This window comes from Podarcis filfolensis (assembly GCF_964270895.1).
Source record: "Podarcis filfolensis genome assembly, chromosome: 6".
Classification (NCBI taxonomy): domain Eukaryota; kingdom Metazoa; phylum Chordata; class Lepidosauria; order Squamata; family Lacertidae; genus Podarcis; species Podarcis filfolensis.
The window spans coordinates 47,663,662-47,690,454 of NC_139609.1; the positions used below are offsets into that span (position 1 = coordinate 47,663,662).

Below are 26,793 nucleotides of genomic sequence, written 5' to 3' on the forward strand. Positions count from 1 at the left end.
TTAATGAAATGGAAAATATTCTGATTATAAAGATTTTGTCCTTTTTACAGGAGATGGAGATAGGTGCATGCAATGAATAATTGGGCTAGCTCTTCCTGTATGTTGCATTTGCAAGAGGAGAAATGAAAATGGCCTGCTAATTCTCTTGTAGGAGAAACTCAGTGTTTTTCCAGCAGTAGTTCTGAATAGTAAACATAAAATCATGTAAATTAACTAGTGCTAGGTAAGTAATCACCAATGCATTTTTAAAAGGATAAGTGTTACATTCAGCTAGATCTAGCTATTCACTTACCTGTGAAGTTTTGAATAAATTGCAAACTTTCTGGAGAATTATGTGATTTGTTAGAATAGGATTTGGGGTAAAAGTAATATTTACATTGCTGCAAATTCTTTGAAATCCATGACAGTTTCATATCCCTCTTTAAATGCATTTCATTTGCTTTTATTTTCCTCCACTGATTGGATAAACTAGGCTCAAGATTTCAGGAAATGAAGGCCTGCTTCAAAAGGTGAGGATAAAGCACACAACCCAAAGTCCACTGAATATAATGGGCAGAATAGTGTAGGATGCAACGGCAGCAACCAAAAGATCTCCAAAAGCAATGATGCCTTCATCCTTTAAAAGTATGAATACCCTGTCCTGATGCTCAAAGCTACATAGAACTAACATGGCCAACCCTTCAGTAGGGTAAGAATTTGGCAGGATTAGCAGGGCAAAATCTCCTTTGTGAATGAAGACTTCCTAATTATGTGTGTACCTGCTAATGCTAAGATAGTTTATATTTTTAGACCTTTTTGTGTGTGTAGCATACTCACCTATATCCAATAAAGTGGAATGAACAGAAACCTCAGGATTGTAACACACTCTATGTTGGGTCGCCCTTGAAAAGTGTCAGAAAGCTTCAGGTGGTGCAAAATGTAGCTGCAAGGTTGTTGGCAGGAGTGTGGATTTTTGACTGTACCATTCTGGCATCATATCGACTTCTAATTACCTTCTCAGACAAGTTCAGGGTGCTGGATAAACAATTTGGGACAAGGGTATCTGAAAAGGTGTTTCCTCCAGCATGAACCTGCCCACACACAGCCATCAACAGGGGAGGTCTTGTTGCGTTTCCACCAGTTTTGCATGGATTGTCTATTGCAAAGTTCAAACTTAAAATGCTAAGATATAAAAGATTTTGAAAATACAATAGAAATACTTTTGCTGTGATTCACCCTCTCTTCTTACAGTGTAATTGTACACATGTCTGCTCAGATATAAGACCTACAGAATTCCAAGGGATTTATTCCTAGGTAAGTGTGTATAGGATTGCCACATAATTATACAAGCACCACTCTGCAAAAGGTAACACTTTTTGTTGCAGAGCTTGTTTCGATTGTGAGGAGGAGTTAGCTCTTCTAAAACTGGTGTTTTGTGTTTGGGGTGCGTGTGTGCTTTACCTTTTGAAGCTTCTCCTTGGTTAAACAATAGGCTTGGCTATGAATGTGGGAGGAAAGACCTTAAACAGTTCTCTCACTCATTCCTTATAATAGTACTGGTCTACCTTACAGGATAGTTGTAAGGAATAATGAGCTAGAGCTTCTTTAAGTGCTTGTATCATTCTAAAGACTTCTATACTTGCTGAGTAGAATCATTTGCAGCCCAACTTTATCAATGCTTGGAACCAGAAGTTTAGCACTACTGAGTTTCACACAGTAAATAATAGATATGTACAGAGTTGCTGTGTCTCCCCCTCCCACCCCCTACAATTTCTCCTAAGAGCCCATAGCTCATTGGTGAAGGGTTTGAAAATCACGTGGTATTTTTTCCCTTCCTTCAGGACAAGGAGCTAGATAGTCTTTGCTTTGCTAGGGGGAATTAAGTCACTCGCAGGCATTAATGTTGGGCATCCTTGAACATGGATTGGTAGCGGAGGTGAGATCCAACTTCTTGCTGTATTTGCAAATACAGTCCCCATGTTTTGGCACGGAAAGAGTTTGTGCAGGGATTAGAAGAAAGGGGAGGGAACAGCAAAGGCAGAGAGAGAGAGAGAGAGAGAGGGAGAGAGAGAGAGCTGATCATATGTCACTGTCTCATTCTTATCTTCCCCTCCCCCGATTTAAGTATAACGGCGGGGTTTAAGTCTTTCGACATCATCAGAGCTCCCTCGGCGGCTCTATTAATCTCAGAGGGAAGCGTTCAGCACCTCGGCCAGCTCCTCCGCGACGAGAGCCGCTTGGCGTGAGAGGCAGAGAGAGAGAGAGAGAGAGAGGAAAAAACTACAGGTGGGGAGAAACAGACGAGTCCAGACTCTCTCTCTAGACAGCACCACTACATAGGTCAATCTGTGGGCGTCTGGCAGTTGAGGAGAGTGAATCGAGGCAGTCGGTTGTTTCTTTTTCTCTTTTTCCTCCCTCTCCAAGCAAACCTCAAGAGAGATTCCCTGTGGGTGGCAACGAGGCGTCCTTCGAGTCGACCCTGCCTTAGGTTTGTTAATGTTTCGTCCCGCTGACCTATGAAGGAAAGGTTGGGGAGCGGGGTATTCTCGGGTTTCAAAAAGTTATTGAAAGCCTTCCTGGCTCGTCTGTGTTAGATGCTGGCGATGATGACCCAAACTAGTGCGCTTTGTCCTTTAGTTTGGGCAGTGGTGCGTGCAGACTCTTCTCTGTCTTGCAGAAATGACTGTGACCAGCTCAGTCCTCGGAAGGTCGCTGTTTAGTACAGCCCCTGACACACTGAGGCTACTAAACAAACAGTAAGCAACTGAAAAATAAGCCTCATTTAACACAGCTCTGTTTATTTGTGCTTGTGTTTCCTTTCTCTTGTAGGTGTATCCTGAGATACTGGACTCCATATTTTCTGTCCAGATGAGTGAAGCCAGCAGCCAGCTTGTATCACTTTATCTTTTCCCATTTAGCACCAGGAAGAGTTGTCTGGAAAATATCAATGACAAGTGGAAAGGGCAAATCTGCTTCTCTTCCAGGAACTATTCCTTGTTTTAGAATTTGGATTTATACCTTTTACGCTTTAAGGATAATGTGACGCCATTGGATCCACATAGACAATCATGTGAAGTTTGAATGGCAAGTCGCTCTTGGACAGACTGATTTCTGTTTTTTTACCTGTAGGGATGGTTTACATATAAAGGAAAAAAAGTGCATTGAACTGCTCCCGGGTTTGTGAAAATCCATTTTCCTCCTTTGCCATTATGATCATTTGCAACATCAGTGCAATAAAAGATTGGAGCACATTTCTCTCCCAGATCCTCCCCAGTGTCAACAAGACTCTCAACTTGGTGCAGCAAGTGGAAGCCACCACCAGCTCTGTGGTGAGTGTTCTGCAGGATCCTGATCAAGGCAGCTATTTGTCCAACAGCCAGTCCATGAATTCCAGTAACTTTACCACTGGCCTGGACCACCTTTTCCAATACTCATATTCAGACAATGACCAGCTTTACAAGGAGTACAAACCCCTTCCTCGGGATGCAATCCCTTTGCCCAAAGCTGTGCTCTACCTTCTTATGGCAGCACTTGTGGTGGTGGCAGTAGCGTATGCCATTGTTGGGCATCTCATCAAGGATCTTGTCCATGATTTGATAGGTGAGTGTTGGAGGAACACGTTTTTATATACCGTGTGTAGCATTGGTGACAATGTCCATTTTCAAATGGAATGCTGGAATTGGTTTCTACTCTCTCCCCTCCCCCCCCCCAACATATCAGTAATTCCAGTGTTGATGGGCAGAATAATCCTAACTGGGTTCTAGAGACTGGCAGAGCTCACACCACTACCGCCAGTGATGCTCCTCTCTGCTGGTGGAGGATAAGTTCATATATGTCATCCTACCCGCCACCCCACTAATATCAGGAAGTTAGAATTGCAGCCTAACAATACCTGTCTACTCATAAAGAAGCTCCATTGGATTCAGTTAGATTTACTCCCAAATAAGTGTGTGTAGAATTACAACATAAGCATTCATTTGAGTTGTTTGTTGTTGTTTTACGTTGTGCCATTGATGTACATAGTATTTAACAAAGTGACTTAAAAATATGGGCGGGTCCCTGCCCTGATGTGCTAACAACCTTAAAACACTTATAACGTACAGTTTTAAAATTACTCTTTTCTTTTCTTAATTAAATGTGTGCTGGCACCATGAGAGATGCTCAAAGGTACTTTAGGTGTTACATGAGAAAACACCAGAAAAGACTCTAATTCAGAACAGGGTGGTGTTGATTCAAGTTTTTTATTCTGCTCTGTTTGGATTTGGATCTAATATGTACTGCCTTGTTAAATAAAACTACTACAGCAAAGTAATGTGGCTAAGTAACAATGATCCATAATGTTAGAAACAATTAATGCTCCCTTTATTGAAAGGTAGATCATTTAAAACTTTGCATTGTTTTTATATCTCACCATGTACTCCCATGTAGCATGCTCTGTTCATCCCAAATGGTTTCCATTATTATTTTTCCTGCTTTTGCTACAGAATTTTTATCCCTGGCTTGCCATCTAGCTGAAAGAACCTTAACCTTTTTAATGGTGCAGCATACAGGTCTGGATTATGCAAATGAAGACCAGGTACTATAGTAATGTTCAAACTTTGAACTGCCACATTTGGAGCATTTGTAGAATCAAAGTGAATCCTTCATAATTTGTGATTGAGCTGACACACAACTTCTGGTCAATACAGAATTCCAAAGCCTAATCAGGTTTCACCATCAGAATAATATTTTAGACAGCAAATCCTCTGGAGCAGGAACCTTGTTTCTTTGATCCATTGTAAAATATAGGACTACAATCTTTAACTGGGTTTCTTGCTTTCCTAGATGCTGATTAATTGACTTATGGGGCAATATAATGCATGGTAGCTATTCATATAGTCACTCATATCAGTAAGTGTGTGTGTGTGTGTGTGTGTGTGTGTGTGTGTGTGTGTGCTTGATTGTTTACAATTAATATTCCAGAAAGGAGTATTAACATGAAACATTACTGCCATATGTGCTGGAGTTAGAGGAATCAAAATATCAAGATTCTGTTTTCAAAGGATCCAAAACATCTACTGTGCAATGTAATCCTAAGCATGCTTACTTAGAAATATGTTCCCCTCTTTTCAGTGAGATTTACTCTCAGGGAAGTGTGTATAGGATTGCAGTGTTTATAATATGTTTTAAAAGAGCTTTCAATAATCTTGCTCAGTCCTGTCACATTCAAACTACATTAGTTCCTCAGTTTGCTTATTCTGAACATTTTAAGCCTTGACTAGTTAACACCTACAGTATGTATGGATTGTTGGACAGATATAAATCTGCTAAATCAGTAAAGAGGAAGAAATGAGCAGGACAAGTCAATGCACATTTACTCAGAAGTAATTTCCATTGAGTTCAGCAGTGCCTACTTCCAAGTAAGTATAGATAAGTTGTAGGTCAAATTGTATAAAGCGTGTTACAGCCATGTCTCATTTTATTATGAATGATTAACATGTACATATATGTGTACGCATTTAAAAAACCACACACATTGTTTTCAGAATCAGATGGGCATAATATTCACTGTGCAAACACAGATGGACATCTGCAAGGCTTGTAGTGCAAGACTCTAATTCTGCAAAAACACAAACATATACTAGACTGGGAACAATGTAAGGGGAATCTTACCTGACAGGATTCCCAGGAGACCTGCTGACATTGTGTGACCTTGATCAGGTGCCAAGATATGTATGTACTTTCCATATTAATGAAATGGGAATTTAGATTATTTCCAAATAAGCTATGCTATGTTGATGGTGATTATCATAATTATTGATGTAACTCTGGCAAAAGGCTTCAGAACATGCTTAATTTTAATCACATTCATCCGTATTATTAGGTGTAATCCACAACAGGAACAATCCACACTGATTTTATTTGATCTATAATGGAACCACTCAAAGTGTGTGCGCTTGTATATGAATGAGAGAGAGGGAGAGAGTGCTCTTGCTTCATTCCATTTTTCTAGGTCTTCCCAGGTACTCCCTCATTGCTGAGAGATGGCAACTGTTCTCCAAATCTGATTCATTTCACTGGGCTCACAGATACATCCTTCATCTTGTCAGAAATAATAGCTCTGCTAAAGAGTGAGTTTTAGAACTCAAAATCTTTTATTTATGATCAGAACAAAAATTTGTACCTGCTTTCACCTCATGCAAATAGAAAATGGAAATGAGTTTCAGGGGCACCTCAAGTCTGCTAAAGCACACGCTCCTGCTTACATCTCCTTAGCAGGCAGTACATGCATTACTCGTATTTATATGCTCCAAATTACAGAATTCTCCAAGGAGGGAGAGGGAGATGATGTTTGTTAACATTGTCAGGTGAGTCATCATTTTCCCTTCCTCCCAAGAGGGATCTTCATTTGAATGAGTTTGCATAAAACGACTTCTGGGATCAGACCGAAGGTGAAAGGGGAGTGGGAAGCAACTCTCAGTTCGATCTGAATTCTTTTCACACAGTTGCCATAGTTAGGTCGTTTTCAGTCATGCAGCCTTTCCCTATAATTAATTCCCATTTAATCAGTGTACTGATTATGAGATGGAAGGTAGAGGACCTACAAGTGCCAGCCCAAACACCCTGCCCCCGCCTTTTAGCCAATTGATGCCTACCGTATATGAGCATATGAAGCTGCCTTATCAGAGTCAGACTATTCACCCATCTAACCCAGTGGTGGGGAACCTGTGGCCATTCAGATACTGTTGAATCCCACCACTGTCCATGCTTCCTGAGACTAATGGGAGTTGGAATCCAACACCATCCGAATGGCTGCAGATTCCCCAACTCTGAGCAAATGCAACGTTGTCTGTTGTGACTGGCAGGAGTTCTTGACAGTATCAGGCTGGGGTCTTTTCCAAGTGTATTACCTGAAATCCTTTTAAGTGGATATGCTAAGGATTGAACCTGAGACCTTCTGCATCACAAAGGCCCTCTTAGAATTTGAGCTTTGCGCCTAATGCTGTTTCTAAATTGTGTTGCTAAAGCATGCACCAGTATCTAGAAGGCTACAACGTGTCTGGGTTTTTGTTTTGTTTTGGATTTAGGCATAAATAAATACATTGTGAGTTTATAGATCATTAGACTTTGCTAAATAAATGTATTTCAGTCAGATGGCAGGTAATATACCTGTATGCACAGGTTCTTATATAATGTTAAAACATACTGCTTTGCTCTTTACAGTGAACATCTCTCAACAAATGAGGTGAGCCAGCTTCTTTCCATTTTCAAGGTTACTCAATTTATTCAGATTGAAAATTCAAAGGGAGTCCAAGTGACATCGTAGCCTTGAGAAAAGTCACTTTTGAGGGGATATAAAACCTTTTATAATGTGTCTCTGACTTATGGAAAGGGATGAAGGTTGAAAAAGTTGTATTTTTTTATTTTGCCAACAGGGAGTGAGCAGAGTGAGATTGGATTCATTTTTAAAAATGAATGCAGAATAGGATAATATTCCCTGTGAGGTGGGCAAATAAAAGGACACCTCTCATTAAAAAGCATCAGGACATTTTGATCGGTTCATTTCAAAAACACACCAGAAGGTGCCTAGCGTTGCCAGCAAACTCTGAAGCCCAACTGTTTGCTAGATTTGAGGAACCTGTCCCTCACAGATTAATTCTGGCTAAAGCTCTAGAGCAGGCATAGGCAAACTCCGGCTCTCCAGATGTTTGGGACTACAATTCCCACCATCCCTGACCACTGGTCCTGTTAGCTAGAGATGATGGGAATTGTAGTCCTAAACATCTGGAGAGCCGGAGTTTGCCTATGCCTGCTCTAGAGCGGAGACGAGGGCATTGTGGACCTCCAGGTGTTATTGGGCTCCATCACCCATCAGTGTGGCCAATAGCCAGGGAATTGGAATCCAACATCTGGAGAGCCACAGATTCCCCATCTCTGTTCTAGGGACTGTTTGCTGTAAAATGGATCTGGACCGGGGCTCTGAATAGCATTGGCTTCTAGGCACTGGCATGAGGCAATTACATTATCATTACCATCCTAGTTGTGCCTACTAATACATCAGTTACTCTGTGTATAATGGGGCCTGCTTCCTAGTTGTGTATTTAGTATGGCAGCCAATATGTTACTCTCCAGTAACATTGATAAGAAGTCATGTGGTGGGATGACTTCCCACACTACTATTGTCTGCGTCTGTCACCCATCCTTGTCTAGAGGAAGACAGGATGGAGCATCCCGAAACACATACAAACTCTGAACAGCCATCAAAGGTGGTCCATTAGAGATCATGGTACAATGTTCTAGGTATGAACCACATGAAGTATGGTTGCTCTGACTAAATCTGACCTCCCAGAATGTTCACAAACTTCTTGAAGCAAGCATACTTGGTGAAATGCAGTGCTGGCAGGAGCAGTGATCTATGCAGGAACACTCAGAGGCTGCTAACCTGAACAACCCTACCCTACACCCAGGTAGACAATTCACACATGGTCTGAACTGTTGATATGTTGACAGTCTGTTGCTCTGAGACCTTCTTTCAGAAGCTTGTTTGGATTATCCATAAATTCCGTGGGGGAAATATGAAAGCGATTTGCCTTATTTTTGAATGAACCTTGATTGAAAATATTCAAAATATTTGTGTTATGCTGAAGAAATTCAGGCAATGTTGTTCCCGTACTTTGAGAAATCCTAAAGCGGTAGGGAGTTCATCACAGCATGGTTTCCTACCTTCCACAGATGACAGAGCTTTCAGAATGCATTTGCACCTGCAGACTGAAAACAAAAGTTTGTCTTGCAACAGTGAATTTGGATAACAATACAGCTGATCTAGGGAATATGACTGCATACAAAAGAGAAAGCAGAACCATAAGCAGGAAATTCTGTCCAGCTGAATGAAGCACAAAGAATATGCAAAGCAAAGCAGGAGAACCATTACTGAAAAACTAATTTAACCTGTAAACACTGTCCCTGTCTTCTTCATCCAACAGCCAGTATAGACATGGCATTCGGTTTATATCCAGCTACAAATGCTCAAAAACTTGGCCATGTTTCGTAAGAAATGTATAACTAAATGAACAACCCCTCCTAATAGCAATAATAAATCCAGTTTCTCATTGGCCTCCTTGCTGGATTGTTCTTTTTCTGCCTTATCTCCAAACACCATGTTTTAGGCTTCTCTTTTGCATAAGAAACATTTTCTTTAAGTGAGTGAAATTAGAACTGTATATAGAACTTCTGAAAGCAACTGATAGCTGATTTAAGTGGCGTATGAATGAATTTGCAGTCATTCTAATCTGGATTTATGAGAGAGGAAGAATACTGTAACACATCTCTAGCCACTTTTATTTATTTATTTAAGTTATTACATTTATATACCACTTTTATCTTACAAGCTGGTGTACATGGTTCTCCTCCTCCCTATTTCATCTTCACAACAAGCCTGAGAGGTAGGTTAGACTAAAGAATGGTGACTGGCCCAAGGTCACCCAGTGAACTTTGTGGCTTAGCGGAGTTTTGGACGCTGCTCTCCCAAACATTCTAACCATGTATGGTTTTATTTTACACTGCCATTGATGTTGCAATTTCCCTTAAAATATCAACAACAGAGTGGGAGTCCAATTCAACACTGTGGACCATTCTTGAAGTGAACCATGAGCCAAGGAGGTAACAGAACCATTTTATTTCTCCATTTAGCATATCTGAATATTATTTATATGTGCGTAATAGATACAACTAGCGGCAATGCTGGAATTTTTTTGCAATGTCAATTTGTACATATTTACAGTGTGAGACTAGAAGTGGCTGGATAGTTTTGTGAATGGCTGCCAATTAAGTTAGGCCCCCATTAACCCCCGATAATGTTAAGCAATTAAGCAATGAAAATGGATGCTCTCCAAAAGTATACACTAATTGAGGGACAAATGCTTTCCTGAGAAAATTCCCCTACATTTCAAAGAACTTGGATGACTTCTCTTTGATCAGATGAGCTTTCTTTTCTTAAGCAGTTTAATTATCACCCTGGGCCTTTCTTTTCTCACACCCTTTCCTGTGTGGATTTGAGGAGAACCTTGGTAAAGCACACATCAGTGAGAAGCCCTGCTCAGTGGGCTTACCTGGTGACAGCAGTGGGAGCAAATAGTCCAATGACACCACCATTTAAATTTTCTACAGTGATCCAGAGTGACACTACATCAGTGGCACTGTGGAAATTGCAAATGGTGCCTCCCCTAGGAGCTGGGAGACCAAAATTCAAATCCCCACTCAATCCTAAAGCTCATTGGGTGACCTTGAGCCAGTCACAGTCTCCTCTATTGTGGGGATAAGATGTGGAGTTGGAGAACCATGTACACAATATTGAACTCCTTGGAGGAAAGGAGGAATACAAATTTAATAAATATAAATTAATAATTGCTACTAATAAATCAGTGTATCTATTGAATAACTGACCAAACTTGCCACATTGGCTTAGATCATCCCTGCATGACAAGCTGGAAAAGCAACTCTGCTTCTGCACAGCTGTGGGTTGTAGCCAATGCTAGCCTACTCAGAGTAGATCCATTGAAATTAATGGCCAAGACTAACTTGGTTTTTAAAAAAAATAAATCAGCAGATCAGAATAAAACTCTGTGAAATATACAGAAAGCCTGTCCTCCTCCTTGCCTCTCATGTTGGACTCACTCATTAGAACAGGGGTCAGCTACCTTTTTCAGCCGTGGGCCGGTCCACCGTCCCTCAGACCATGTGGTGGGCCGGACTATATTTTGAAGGGGAAAAAATTAACGAATTCCTATGCTCCACAAATAACCCAGAGATGCATTTTAAATAAAAGGACACATTCTACTCATGTAAAAACACACTGATTCCCGGACCGTCCGTGGGCCTGATTGAGAAGGCGATTGGGCCGCATCTGGCTCATGGGCCTTCAGTTGCCTACCCCTGGATTAGAACAAGGAAAAGTCCCAAATCTTTTCCAGGATTTTCAGTAGAGTTGAAGCCTTGAAGTTAGGTGAAGTCACATTCTTCAGATTCGATATTCAAAATTAATGCCTGTCCCCAGCTCTTTCAAAGTTCCAGCAAGGCCACTTTTTGTAGAGTAAAAATCCTGACACCCACAAAGCTGTTGAGCTTTCTTCCCACTGGCATTTTGCAGATTCGGCAAAATTCCCCCCAATGCCATTTTTACACCAGGAAACCAGGACACATCAGGAAATTTTCCTGGCAAGCCTACTTTTTGGCTAAGGTTGTGACAGTACCTGCAAAAAGAAGTGGATTATTTCCTTACCTGCCACTTTGATAAAGTCATTTGTTAAACAATTACAGGACTCCTGGCCTTGCTCGTCAGGAGGACATTTCCCACATGAGCTGTCACAGCTGATTTTTAAAATGTGCTCTTCAAGAGCATAAGGGGCAGCTGCCATCAGTTTCAAGTCATGAAAGAAAGGACTCATAAAAGGAAAAAGGATTTCAAGCTGGGGGTTGTTTATTGGGTTGTTTGTATTTTGATTTTATGTATGTATGTGATCCTTTTATGTATGTGAACCACGCTGAGACCTTTGGGTATAGGGTGGTATAGAAACTAACTAACTAAATAATAATAATTGTTAGCTTTTTATGGCTTGCTTTGGCCTTCGCTCAGTCAGTAATATGATCTGTACCTTCGTTTTTTCCAAATGTATACCCCAGACTTAATTTGAGGCAAAGCTCACCAGGTGAAAAAAGTGGAGGCTCACTCAAAAAGTGTCAGTTTGAGCATGTGAAGGCCTCTTGCCCTTGAGGAACCACTATCAGCACCTACATATATGGGATCAAGGCCTGGGTATAACTCTGAGACAGGCTTCAGCCATGACCTCTCATATTTGTGAATTTATTAAACTTTAAATGCACAGAAAGGTTTTCAGAAGAAGCATCAAGGCATTTAGAGGCAGCATTGGCAGGTCAGCATTGGCAGAGGGTGTGTTGATCCTAAAAATCAGGTAGTATGGCATGTACTGGGTGTGTGTGTGTGTGTGTGTGTGTGTGTGTGTGTGTGTGTGTCAGTCAGTCAGTCAGTCAGCACAGCAGCCTCTTTGGGCACATGGTGTGGGTGTGTAGCTGTGTGGACTGTCATGCAGTGGCACTCCCAAGTGTGCCACTACAAAAGTTCATTGCCCAGCATGCTCCCTCCCAAGGCCACTAGACAGGCTGCTTCTGGGAACCTCAAAAATAGGATATGATTCCCTCTTCTTCATTTTGCTACAGATGCTGATCATTGGGGCTGATAGACCAACTATGCACATTTTCTTTCTTAAGAAAGCAATCCAAGCTTGTGCCAATTAATTTCACAGGTTGATTGTGCATGAAATGAAGAAGAATGTTCTTTTCTCTGTTTAGAACCAGTTTCACTGGATGACTCCTAATGTTTTGAAAGTGGATAATTTTATCTGCTCAACCTTACCATGCTTATTTATTTCAAATTTCCCTGCTGTTTTTCATCCCTCTGGGGCCCTCACCTATCATGACTGTAGATTTGTTCACTTGTTGCAACTGAACAGAGGCACAAACACTATTCCTGTAGAGGTGTTTATGTGAAAGAATCAACAGCTTGTTGATTTGTATAGCTCAGCTGTTGTGAACACAGACCATGTTGCATGTGAATGTTGCATGTGAATAACTGCATGAGTAATCAGCTCAACTATTGTGTACACAAGTACAGATTTTACACTGCTTGAATGTATGGTAATCTGTGAACACCCTGTGAACACCTCAAGAGGCCACTAAATACCAGCGGGTGGGGAGCAATAGAGGGAGAAGTCTATGGTGGTGAGCTGGATCTCAGTTGTGGATTTGGTTGCTTGCTGCAGATCTTATAACGTTCTTAATCTCATAGGAGGGTTATACAATTTTCTTTTTACAGATGCAGTGGTTTTTGACTCCTTTCTACTGGAACAGGCAAAATTGCAGCGTGTATAAAACCCATAGGATTCATAACTGCTGAATCCTGCTTCCACTGGCTGTTGTCAAGTATTGCTCGGTTAAAATATTGTTGGTTTGTAACAAAGGCAAAGCATGGCAGAAACTCAAAAGCAATAGCCACCAAAGGTTACCATAGCAGGAGAGGGCAGTTAACACTTTTATTACTATTACAACATCTAAGGTCACTTTCAGACATCTGCATTTCTGCACCTATCTCTCCAATATTTGGATAGATGCCAGCATACGGCCACTGCACAAGAAGAGTGCACCTTCATTAGTCACTGCACAGAAAGTGGGTACATTGTGATAAATAGCAACAGCGAAATAGTGCAACAAATTGGCTTTCCAAAAAATCAAGACTTGGGAGGGGGAAAGAAAAGTTATGAGAAGCTGCAGCGGCATATGCACAATAACAACCACTTGACAGTGGTGTTGTATAGCCTCCGCACTAAATTTGTAGAAATAGATGACAGTTGCCTGATATATGCTTTGTCTGGAAACCTAAGCTTTCCCAAAGGAAGAGCTTTCTCTGATCTCCCTAATAAAGACCTCAGCCCTGTGCCTGGATATAAGGCCTTGGGTGCTAACAAGTCTTAAGGGTACCTTTGCTCTCCTTGCTCATAGAGAAAAATCCTAACAGCATCTCCTTAAGTACTAGCTAGCAACATCCTAATTACCTCTCCCTGCGGATAAGTGACATATTAAATCTAGAAGGTCCCAAAATAATCCCCACGGAAACCATCTTGCAGATTAGCCTGTGAAGAAGTAAGCCATCCTGTTATTTACTTTGGAATTAGAAAAGGCTTCCGTTATATAATTCCCCCCTGGTCTGCTGTAGTGCACTGTTTATACCGAAATCAGACTGAATTTCGGTTTGCAAGGCGTGCCCACAGTCTGCAAGGCTTACAAGGCAATTGCCGGAGCTTCTGTGCTAGCTCTTTTTTGCAAGCAAAATGGAAATCTCTTGATCCAAAGTGCTATGGAAACATTTGGGAATGCAGAGGAATATGCTTCTGTCCTTGGCAACCACAGTAATAGCAATTCACATCCTTCTGTGGTCGACCATTCACTGTCTTCCTGCAGATGTTGTGCAGATTCAAATCCAATGAAATCAGACATGGTGTTGTTGTGATCTCCAGTCCACTATATGTTTCTAGCATGGAAACTGATAAGACCCCAGGGGTGTGCACATGGCTTCAGATACAAATTTTAAATCTGAATTTCAAAACTTCAACCAGTTTTGAACATGTGGCATTTTATTTGTTGCGACAAGTGACTGGGAAATTGTCTTATTCTCTGTACGGACTTTTTGGCTTCTGATCCAGCAACACTGAGGTGTGGTCCTGCTTCTTGTTGTTGTGCTACATTGTCAGCAACCCACTAATGAGGTTTACCCAGGGCAACCTATTCTGCAACCTGCTTCTCCACACAGGCCTAATGCAATTGCTCCAGGAACAATGTGCAAAATGTTGTTATCAGCATATTTGAGATCCTTGCTGTTGCAGGAGGCTTAGACAATGAGTGTTGTATTTTAGACAAGGTCAGTTCAAAAATGTCACCCCCATAATTGCTCTCCAAATTTGATAAAAAAGATATTTCAATGGCCATCATGGTCAGGCCAGCTTGGACTTCACCGTAATGACTACGGCTATCCAAATAAATATGGCTGGGTCACCCTGCAGACATTGCTTGAGCAAGAGACTAAATTTACATTTGTGGTCCTATGCCTCTGTCTGTGTTATCTTCCTGTTGCTTAGAAGATACCAAGACGCTTTCTTACACTGGAGATAGTCTGCCATTACTTTCTTCACTCATAAAACTCTCTTACCTTCTAAACCATAGCCTCCTGTTTAGTTAAAGGTAAAGGTAAAGGGACCCCTGACCATTAGGTCTAGTCGTGGCCGACTCTGGGGTTGCAGTGCTCATCTCGCTTTACTGGCTGAGGGAGCTGGCGTACAGCTTCCAGGTCATGTGGCCAGCATGACTAAACCGCTTCTGGCCAACCAGAGCAGCGCACGGAAATGCCGTTTACCTTCCCACCGGGAAGGTAATTGCCTTAATGCAGGCATGGCCAAACTTGGCCCTCCAGCTGTTTTGGGACTACAATTCCCATCATCCCTGACCACTGGTCCTGTTAGCTAGGGATATTGGGAGTTGTAGTTCCAAAACAGCTGGAGGGCCAAGTTTGGCCATGCTTGCCTTAATGGAATCTGTGAAACATTTTAATGTTTTGCATTAAAATGTACATACACTGAACATACAAAGAATGTTCAGTTCTGTTGACTTGTCTTCAACATGTGAAAATCCTCCTCCATTTAAAATAAAAAGTATTCATTGTATGATGTGCATCTTATGCCAGAGTAGCACAAGGACTTTACAAATAGTCGCTGGGCATCTAGGTCAATTTTCTTCAACTGTAGGAAGGAAGAGCCTTACTGAAAAACTAGCACTGTGTTATCTTCACCCCATAAAGGTAGTTTGCGCAGCTGCACAGAATTACATTCTGGTCCCTCTGATTCTGGAAAATCCTTATGCAAGTTTCCTTATGCAAGAACTTTTGAATTAAACCTAGTCCAATGTCTTTATTACACACCTCTGGGCCTATCTTTGTGCCTTCTCAGGTCATGAATTATCTCCCATCACGGTATAACCCACCTGCTCCCAATGACATTTGGCCACTGACGTCAATGAACCTTAATAGTATCTGCAATCTCATTATGGTAACACTCATCCTCCCACATCACTTCCTGTTCCTTTTGGAAGCAAGAAACAGGGAGATATAACAGCTCAGAACAGTCTAAAGCCAAGAGGTTCTACTGCAGACTGCCGCAGGGAAGGAGGCATAGATTAGCCAGTAAGAAAGTGTCTAACTGGCAGAATATTTTTGCTGGCAATTTTAGTGGATTTAAGATTGCACCCAGGGCCAGAAAGTATCTAGCCCTCATGACTAGATAAAGGTTTGAAAACATGACAGGGGAGCGCTAAAAATGCTCAGTATCAGTAAACAGAACACAACTGCATGGTTGTTTGGGGGTTTTTCCAGACACCCTACCTTGTTAGTTTTGTCCAATCAGGGTTAGAAACAGTGGCATACATATTATTTATTAAATTAATTTCCCATCTTTCCCCCGAAAGCAACCCAGGGTGCCACCAGCTTTATGTACAATAAACTGCATTTGTACAGTGCAATCTCAGTATATTTCCTGGGATTTCCTATCTCACCACCTGAGTTCAGCAGGGCTTTCCTTTAGCCTGCATGCTTACGATGCAGCCAATGCTAAAAGAGTCTTATGGAAAAGTCAGGAAGAAGTGTCAATATCTTGTTTAAAAGATTGACCAAATGCCATAGTGATCTCTTTTTAAGTGCACTGGGTCCAACAGGCTCACAGTTACCCCCCCCATGCCCATTTCCTGGAGTTCTTCCAGACATGAGAAGCTTTTAATCTTGAGCAGTGAGCTGAACGAGGTCAGCTGAGAGCAGCTACAGATGGGAGTTACTTCAATTGGCATTATATTTCAGGGCTTATTCATTCTCAGGATAACACTCTTCGACCCTAGATTAATTAATCCCAAAGAACTAGCAGCAGCCACCCTTTCAATTCCACACCTCCCCTCCACACACCTCAATTCCATCTATACTATAATTACAAACACAAACACTGATTAGAATCACCACTCCGCTCATCGGCCGGAATTGAAACAGTGGGGGGAGTCCACCCTTTCCCCAGTTGGACTGTGCGTAATAGAGGATGTTTGGAGGAGTGATAAAGAGTAACTAATCCGTTTTAGCAGGCTAATCCTATGAGCTGCTACACTGACACAGTGGCTCATAAGATCAATACGCTTGCACAGGAATTCAGCCTCAACTTCACTGCTGAAGGAGCAACAGCTAAGGCCATTGCAAAGGCTGCTGGGCTGGCAACGGCAGTTGGGCCATTTCACAGATTTGGTGGGGCAGAGTAGGAAGAAGCAGGGTGGACAGCACTCAGGGATGGCTGAGAACGGCATCATCCTAAAGACTTTTTGAGCCGAAACCTTGGCATTAACATGCAACAGGTGATCATCCTTCCCTGAAGCAGAAACTGTGGTCCTCCAGGTGTTGGTTGAACTACAGCTCCCAGCACCCTGCATCATTGGCCATGCTGGCTGGGGCTGATGGGGTCTAGTTCCCCATCCCTGCTGCAGCAGATGCTCTCTTTGCAAGTCAATATTTGAATACAATCAGTGATTGGGCCATCAACTTAAAACTGCATTTTTGACCTGGCAGCGGTTCTCCTGAACATCAGGCAGAGATCTTCCCTTGTCATGCTGCTAAGGCTGCATGCACAAAACATTTTATTTTAGAATCAATGGCAAATGGTTACTTTAAAAAGGAAAAAAAAGCATAGTCCATACCCACAACCTAGAGTTACTTCAATTTATTTTACAGTGGTACCTCGCAAGAAGCATGCCTCGGAAGACGAAAAACTCACAAGACGAAAGAGTTTTTCGTTTTTTGAGTTGCTTCGCAAGACGATTTTCCCTATGGGCTTGCTTCGCAAGACGAAAACGTCTTGCGAGTTTGTTTCCTTTTTTCTTAAAGCCGCTTGAAGAGGTGCAGTTGCGACGGACCGTGCTTCGCAAGACGAAAAACCGCGCAAGACGAAAAGACTCGTGGAACGAATTAATTTCGTCTTGCGAGGCACCACTGTATTTTTTAAGCTTTTCTTGAGAAACTGGTTTCATTCCAAAAGTAAAAGCTCATTGCGCGTTGATTCTCCATTACTCTGGAGTGTGTCCATTTGAAAACAGCTGAAAACAAATGAAGGCGGTCTCAGCAATGGAGTGTATATATCTAAGCCTGCCCAATGAGGTTGTGTGAGTCATATTGCAGTCTCTACTTCCTTCGTCCTTCTCTTGGGGCATGCAGGGAAGAAATTGTATGGATAACCAAATCAAGGGGAGGACATTCAAACGTGTATCGCGTAACCAGAACTACTCTTGCTGACAGCAGGATCTAGAATCCATCTAGATTGAAAGCAGCATGTTGAGGATGAGAATGAATTATTCCAGATTGAGAAAAAATTACATTTTTGTGCTACAAACAAGTTACTGTGTGTACAGCCTTACATCTTAAAAAAACCAACTAGAGGTGTCAATGATTGAACCCATATAACATACAAAGCATTATTTCACTGAAATATGTCCTCTGCCCTAAGGCTGCCATTTTGCCCACCCTTTCCTGGGAGTAAGCCGAACTAAGTGGGACTTATCTTTGAGTAAATATGCAGAGAATTGTCTCCACAACACTCCACTTCAAAGGGCAAGACTTTTGCTACAATAAACCAATTGTTTGGAAGGCAGAAGCTAAACCAGACTCCCCAGAGGATTTCAGTTGTTGAACTGAAAGGTGTTCTGAAAACAGAGGGAAAAAATACAATTGCCAGTGTTCATTGATAGGACAGAGAGTGAAAATAATAAAATCTTGTTTAGAAGGAAAGAGTCCTTAATTCAGTTTGGGAGATATGAGTAGGACGCAGTGGGAAACAGGGGTGCCAACTTGAATAATATATTTGGGGGGCCCAGGTAAGCCCTGCCCCATCGATCACAAGACGTGGCTCACACACATCATGGCAATGTCCATCAACTTGGTGGGCATGGCCCCCTCTAATATTTTATTGGGGATGAGCAAAGGGAGCTCAGCCCCTAGGAGTAGGCTTCTATGGTGGGAAATCATGTTGCTAGTCTATTTCTAACCACCACCACCCTCCACACAGACACCTTTTCTCTTATTGTGGGCTGAGATTTAGTGGGTAAAAATTTTGTCATAATTTCATCTCCATGCCCGGCGGTGTGGGGGACTTTACCTGCTAAATTTCTATGTGATATCTGCTAAAAGCATAGAAGCTTTGGCCATAATAAATCTTGACAACCCTACCTCTACCCAATGCATTAACGGAAGTGATATCTATTAAATGATCTACTTAGAATATGTGTCTTTCTAAAACAGACAGGTTTCATTGTTTGTGGCCGCATGCTAATAATCTCAGCTCTACTTCATTAGCTGAGATTTTTTTTATCAGCCACGGTCTTCTATTTTCATAACTGCTGAGGTGCCCTGACTCTGCTATACTTATACCCAGACAATTGGAACCATACAGCCTTGCGATTGTGTTTTAATGAGCACTGAATATAAAACTGCCATACCACCCCCTATCCCTATCTCTCTCTCTATCTCTCTATCTCTCCCCGCCTCCCTCTCCCTCTCCCTCTCCCTCCCTCCCTCTCTTGTACACAGGCTGTGCCCTGCACGCAGCCTTGGTGTTCATGCCATGTATATACATACATTTGTACTAGATAAAACATGTGTGATATTTAACTTCCAGGGATTCTGGGGAGGGAGGCTGAATGTATCACATTTTGCACTAACAACATCTTAATAAAGTATCGCCAAAAGTGGGGGGGGGGACATCTGGCAGAGTGGTTTACCTGAGGGCTTTCCCTGCTGCTTTTCCTGGGCAAAACTGCTCTTTAGTGCTCAGTAAGAGCAAACAGCAATTTGGGATTTCCCCAGATTGCCATTTGTTCCAATCTATCGCTAAAGAGAGGGTTTTCCCTTGGAAAGGAGTGGGGCAAGGGGAAACCCACTCAGACCCATGCGTTCTAGGCATAGTGCAAGTGAATGTATGGACGAATCCTGAGACCCTTTTGAAAAATAGAAACGGTCCCTGGTATATAGGACCATTGGAGCATATGATTAATGTTGCATTCTTCTCCATATTCGCTTCAGAAATTAAGTAGGCATCTTCCTAGCATATACAGCCTCTGCAAGAAAGATTTAGTGTGGGAGGATGTGCGAGGATGGTTGCATATAAGCAGAGTTGGATTAAGACCTCTAGAGTCCCTAAACTGTTTTTTTAAAAAAATGGTGCCCCCAAATATATCTAATTCAAAACATAAACAATAATAAACCATATATCATTAATCTCTGTTATTACTATTTCGTTATTGCTATGTTGTGTGTGTGTGTGTGTGTGTGTGTAATTTTTCCATTTATTGTGGGAGCCTTTTTTGTGGAACCTAGATCAGCTGCACGATATGGTACAGTTTGCTAACAGGGTCTCCCAGAGTGAAGTGTCACTGAATTACATCTAGAGTGAAATGCAAACTACAAAGAGAAAAGCAACATTTTTTACAGACAGAACTGTTTGGTTTGTGTGTGTTTTCAATCAGAGTGCATGGATATGGAATCCTTAATATGCCTGCCTTTGTGGCTGAGAGACATTCTGCATCTTGTCACTTAGAATCTATTACCAAGTCTACATTTCTGCCTCTCGGGAGCCTTTTCTAAATTGGTGCCTTATCTTCAAGGAGCAGACTGAAATATTCCTGCTTTTGGCATTGGCACTTCAGGGCACTGGCTGGAGACCGTTTCCTTATTGGGAACTGCCATGCTCACTCCAGAGCTCTCTCCATCTCTTCTGTCTACATCCTAACAATAATTCAGCTGCTTTTTTTAGTGGTCATCAAATTTGACATTTTCAGTTTCTCTCCATTTCTCACTTCCCTGGTCTTAAGTTCAGTTCTCTACATGCCCATATCTGTTTACTATTTGTTTGTTTCTTTTTAAAAAAAAGTTCTCATGAAAATTTGTCAGTATTTTGGTGCACATACAAACATTGTTGTAAGCAATTTCACCTAATATACAACCACTTTCAAGCAATTTTCCCTAATATAATGATTTTTTTGTATATTATTTTCACTGAGATGTGTCTTTTTATGCACACCATCCTTTAATATGACACTGTTTTTTGTACACATTTGTCAGCTGAAGAACAGCATAATAAAATCTTGAGATTTATGGATTTTGAAGGATGGCTGTGTTTTGGTTCATGCATTATTTCGGGAAGTGCAAATTAAGTAGGTTCACATTAAAATGCAAACTGAACTGAGATCCTTAACCATTTTCTCATCTCTTCCATGGGTTTTGTCTTTCTCAGTAGGCTGTTCTGCAACAGTCACTTCCCTTTTATATATGTATTTTTGACATTGATTGGCCATTAACAACATCCTCTGGGCAATTTGCCCAAAATTCAGACAGTATCAACCAAGTTAGAACACTTAACTTCACTATAATACCCACATAAATGTTGGGATACTGCCAGGGAGACAAAGGCCATCATGCCCCCATGTCGATTCCGGACGATCCATCGATCTCCCGTAGAAACGCAGTATCAGTCAATTAGCGACACAAGCCTCAGAAATAGCTTTCCACATTCCAAGGACTGGTGCACGCTCTATCAGCAGAGTTCGCACAGTGAAAGATGCACTCAGGAGAGCATTATTTACAACTTTATTCAGCGTTGGTCAGAACAAAGAAAAAAACATGACTGCCTGCTTCGATGTTCAGGCACAGAGAGAGGAAACAAAAGCTATATACAAAAACAGAAACATCCTGTGAACAGGAAATACGCAGGCTGTGACACAACAACCTGCTCCCTTCTTAAGGTGGAACGGAAATATCCTAACAATAAAAACCAGCCTGTTCAACATAAAACCATTCTAAAAGCCACATCCCTAAAATAATCTGTCTCAAGAACTAAACATGGTACTAAAAGGCCTGGAGATATTAATGTATTGCTCTCTATTGTATATTGCTTAGTAACTATTGTAGCTAAGTGATATAGAAATTGCTTAAATAAAAAAAATACAAAGTGTCATCAAGGAAGGCATTCTGTGACTGAGGCACCACCACCAAAAAGGCCATCTCCCTAGTGGAGAACCTGGAGGTCCAGCTTAAGGTCCGGCTAAGTATATATGGAAGAAAACAGATAACGTAAGCTTTATATCAGTAATACATATGTTATCTTTGTTCCTGTTTACTCAACAGTCTTTCTTTTTTGGTACTTCTTCTTGGTAAATCATTGCCTCTATTTTGCCTTTGGGGGAGATTCTGGAGATGCCTTTTCAAAATATATTTTTTAGTGTGCACAAATAACCTGTATTAGAGTTGGCAGTCTTCAGGTTTCTGCTCCCTCCTCCAAAGTTAAAACTCTGCATCTGATGTGACAGAGCCTAGTCCATGAAAGCTTATGCCATAAGTCTGTCAGTCTTTAAAGTACCACAAGACTCTTCATTGGATTTGCTATAGCAGGTTAAAGTTATTATATGGTGAGCAGCACCACAAGTCATTTTGTGAATGATCAGGACCAGGATACTGTTTTCTCATTTTGACTGTTAATGTCCTTCCCTTCCTTATTGCCTACTCCAGCAGTGGATAGCATGGTGGGGCTAAATCGCTCACCAACCTCCATCTGGCTGAGTTGCTGCTGTAAGAGAGAGGGAGGGGCTCAGCGGTTTTGAGATCAATGCGGTGCAAATGCATCGGCTCCACCAGTGCTCCTTCCCCCTCTACATCTTGGTATGCTGCAGTGACTCAGCCGGATGGAGGTCAAGCAAGCAGTGCAGCCTTACTATGCTGTTGGCTGCTGGTCTATCCTTTTCAATTTTTCAATTTCAAATTTTAGCACCCCATTGCCTTCTCAGCCTCTCTGGCTGAGTCACTCCTGACCAATGGGCACCATGCAAGTTATATAGAAAACAAACACCATAGTTCCATGTCTGCAGCATCATTTATTTCTGTTTTTGGTGTCAGTGGGCACAAATCCACTGGACACAATGCTTTAAGGACATAAGAAACTCTGTCTAGTCCAGCATCCTGTTCTCACTGTGGCCAATCAGATGCCCAGGGAGAGCCCACAAGCAGGACCTTGGTGCAGCCGCATGATCGCTCTGTGACTTCCGGCAAGCACATAGGCTGCATTCCAGCACTGCTAAATATTAGGCTACTTCCCAGCAAGGAACACTTCAAGTGGCAAGTCTCTTCTGACAGATCTAATTTGGTTTTATTTCCCCTGGGAATTAACAGTTCACTTTCATTTGCATTCCACAGTCTTTCCTTGTGAAGCTGAAGAGTAGATTTTCTCTTTCTCAGACAGCCGAGAAGTATCTGAGGACTGACGGGCTGAATAAATGCTGAGTGATGGGAGATGCTTAGGGATCCAGGGATTCAAAATCCCCAGGGATGTTTAATTAGGGAAGAGATTCCAATACATTCTTGCTTGTGGAGATTACAGTAGCTGTAAGCCCCCTAGGAAAGTGGGGGGGGGGGTGAGCCCAGACAGGTAATTATCTCCAGAGTAGACTTGTCTTTGACCTACATATTTGAAACCAAGTGCCATGTCACCAGAGACCACGGAACACTAGTGGGGCTATTTTTGTTCAATGGCCATACAAACACTTTCCTTCGGTAATGAAAGAGGGGAGTTATAAGAACTCCACTTAGTGCAGAGTAGTAAGACCTTTGTGGGTGCTATGCCACCACAAGGGGTACTGAGAGGCATTTTTGTGTGTGAACACCCTCCCTTACAGCTGCAATGTAACACCAGCTGTATCTGTTGCAATATCTAGTACTGTTGCTACAGTCACTAGTGATACAAAACTCCCTCACTGCATCTGAATATTTATGGCTGCTGACTATGACCACACTGCTTTGTGGTCTGAAATGCACTCCCAACAGAAGAAGCTGGCAACATCTTCTGTTAAAACAATGTGTATCTTGTATTCCATGAACTGCATTAGGGATTGCAAAATGGTTGCTTATTTTTATGAGGCAAACACTGTTTGATAAAGGTCTCCATGTAGAAAGGAAACAGGAGCCCTGAGACAACCATGAGAAAGTGAACATTTGGGAACCAAACAATTCAGTGCTAGGTTAGTAAAGTGTCCTTCTTTTCATTTTAATAATATACCTATTAATTTCTTCCATTTATCAGCATATCTATTTTATTCAAGTCCCCTGTCCTCAGGCAAATTATTAAAAGACACCTCTTTGATGGATGGAAATTTATCCTTCCCTAGGTGTTTCTTAAAGTAATAATAGCAATACCAAAATCATTACTGGAAGGCTGTTGACGGTGGCTGTGACCCAGAAAGCAACACCAGCAGCACCACAATAAACTCATCCTACTTCGTTGGATACAGATGCAGAATAACTAATACAAGAAACTGTGTGACATTAGAATACCTGGGAAGCAATTAGCTATGTGAAACAGCTTCAGGACATATAGATATCCAAACTGGTATAAAATGCCACAGTTGAACCAGGCATACTCACCCAAATCCCTGTTCCATCATGAAGCTTCATTGGAGACTTTTAGGCCAGTCACGCTCTTAGCCTAACCTACCTAGAAGGGAAGTTGTTGAGAGAATATAATTAGAAACACCAGAGAGAGAGAGAGAGAGAGAGAGTCCTCCATCCAGACAATCAAGATGCATTATTAGAGTTCAAGGACTGATTACAACCAGGCAAAAAGCACTTGGAACAGGGCCAGTTAAAGACATGGTCTGAGGAGAGGGTGTGTGGTTTAGGGGGGATTCCAAGGGCCAGATAGAAAGGCCTGCAGGGCCACATTCAGCCCCCAAACTTAAGGTTCTCCACATAAATACCCTTTTTCAGGTAGATTGCTAAATAGAAAGCAAACCCTGAATAAGCTCCTCCTCCTACACATCAACCATACCAGCCTCTCGCTCCCCTTCCCGTTTTCATTGCCAGCACTTACTCCTACATTTTGTTGTTCTGATTGCAGACTGGATGTTTGGTCCCAACGCTGATGACAACAACAACAAGAGCGACGTGAACTGCATCAGCAATAACGTGAATGAGATGGGCGAGATTCGGGGGACGCACAATCACCAGGAGTCCCAGCCCCAGGATGTGGTGATTTCCATCAGCGAACCTTCTTCTTGTCATCTACCCCAGCAGATATGAACAAGCTGGTCCCTGGATATATGCAGAGAGTGCTGAGAGGGTGACAGGTAGAAAGGGAAGGGCTCCCCTTTTTTAAAAGGTACTTTCTCCCCACCCTCAAAATGACTTTGCAACTTTGATGAGGGCTACATTCTCAATTCTTGGCAACCTTGTACGAATACTGGAGTGCGCAATGTCCCTTCCTTTGGGAGCATCCAATGACCAGTGCAACAAGCTAGCACGAAGCAGCTCTATACCAACAAACACTGCAACTTTATATATAAACAGAGGGTCGCAGCTTTTTGAAACACTCCACACAGACTTCCAGAAATCCCATGGGAAGCATAATAAGGAGCGAATCTGCAAGACAAGCCATGGTTTTTCTGATCCCATAGTGTTGTGTAAGATCTGCTTTCCCTTTTGGGTGGCATTCTCCTTGGGAAGAGGCTATGCAGAGTATTCAGCAGAAGTATTTGATCCTGAGGATAGCATTTCTTGCTACCACAGCACTGCAATGAGCGATCCTGCTTCTTTGGTTAATTCCTGCCACCGCCACTGCACAAATATTAAAGGCTCAAAGGCCTGCTCTGCGTCTGAAGCTGGCAACCTTCAGCACAAGGAGGCTTAGACGGAGATAAACATGAGGACTCTGAAACAAGCATGGAGACTCTGTTGCCAGGCAGAAAAGGAGACATTATCCACAGATGCGGAAAGCATTGCCAATTTCAAATGAAGCCTCACAAAGTGCAAAAGTGCAAAATATATGCACCACCTTTCTAATTTTTGCTGTTAATCCGCCTTCTGGTTAGTTTAATGTCTGCCCTTTTTTTTTTAGCGGAACAATGTGTGCCTGGACACACATATTAGCACCATCTTCTCTGTGGAACAATTTGGGCTTTTTTTCTTTGTTTCTATAGGTTTCCACTTCCTGTTTAAATTTTTTTTAGTGCAATAGTAAAAAACAAGATTTTGAAAATTGCTCAGCCTCAGAAATGATTGACTCTTCTGTCTTGTCTTCTAAAAATTAGAAGCAGCCGCGGCCCTGCACACACTCCATTTGCATTCTCAGCCTTTATTTTTCATTGCTGCTTCTCCCCGTCGTACAGATGTTTCTGTTTCCTGAAGCACTGAAGCAGGGAGGCACAAAACAAATGGGCAGGGGCGGAACATCTGTTTCCACTGTGTTCTCCACCAGGATCAGCCTGGTGGTATAAAATGGGCACAGATGCAAGGAGGCCATGTCTTTGCTTGATTTCCCTAGCTAACCTCTCTCTGACTGCCTGCAAAGAGAGAATGGTAGCATTGCAAGCCAGTCTTGTATTACACTGGAACATAGGAAGTCAATACCATTGGTCCATTAAGCTCACTTCTGTCTACCAATAACTGGCAGTGACTCTCCAGGGTCTCAGGCAGGAATCTCTCCAAGCTTTGCCTGGAGACACCAGGGATTGAACCTGGGACCTTCTGCATGCAAGGCCCTTAACCATGGAGGAGAGTTTTTAATTATTTGCCCTGATAATTTGCCCAGATATTTAGGGGTATTATGCTTTTTTAAAAGTGTTGCTTGTAAGAATCATCAGGCCCAAGCAAAAACATGAAGAGCCTTTGCAGATTGATATTATGTGATAGTGCCCCATAATGCAAGTGGGAACCCAAACTTCCATGCCTCTCCTAAGCAACCTCTTCTAATTCCATTCTGCCTTGTCACTTGACACCCTTGCAGTACTTCAGGCTAAATTCTGTTTCTTATGCTGGTCAAGCTAACAGTTGGCCTGTGTCCTAGCCAGGCCTGCGTCCTGGCCAGGCCATAGCTCTCCCGACATATGATTTGGTCTGGAGCCACAGTGTGGAAATAAAGGATGAGATTGCCCACCAGATACCAGGCACTCTACTATTCAATTTAGGCCCCAGTCTTTTCCTTACAATCCCCTTCTCAATGTGCCTCGTTTGAATTAATCAATTTCAATTTTGCATGTAAATTCTCGATTTTTTCTTATTTAAACATTCAACAACTTTTGTACAATCTTGTTTGTTTTCAGTAACCAAAATTATATCAACAGCATATACAAGCAGAAAATTTATTTTCCCATTTTGTAGTT

At 42.0% G+C, this 26,793-nt stretch overlaps 1 protein-coding gene and 1 long non-coding RNA gene across 3 annotated transcripts; one reads left to right on the forward strand and one right to left on the reverse strand.

Annotated features, from left to right (window-relative positions):
* The first annotated feature begins 1,839 nt into the window (after positions 1-1,839).
* Positions 1,840-26,126, forward strand: LOC310764963 (uncharacterized protein). Of its 2 annotated transcripts, none has more exons than XM_083619346.1 (3): positions 1,840-1,915; positions 2,809-3,579; positions 24,534-26,126. In XM_083619346.1, the coding sequence occupies exons 2-3, from the start codon at positions 3,189-3,191 to the stop codon at positions 24,713-24,715; spliced, it is 573 nt and encodes a 190-aa protein (XP_083475472.1). In that variant the 5' UTR covers positions 1,840-1,915; positions 2,809-3,188; the 3' UTR covers positions 24,716-26,126. The 2 variants fall into 2 exon arrangements, with proteins under 2 accessions (XP_083475472.1, XP_083475471.1); XM_083619345.1 differs by lacking the exon at positions 1,840-1,915 and adding an exon at positions 2,061-2,467.
* On the reverse strand, positions 17,848-24,615 carry LOC310764964. Its single transcript, XR_014549387.1, has 3 exons — positions 24,507-24,615; positions 24,062-24,131; positions 17,848-17,913 (listed from the first exon to the last, which is right to left on the reverse strand). It is a non-coding gene; the product is annotated as an uncharacterized lncRNA (long non-coding RNA).
* Positions 26,127-26,793: the final 667 nt, after the last annotated feature.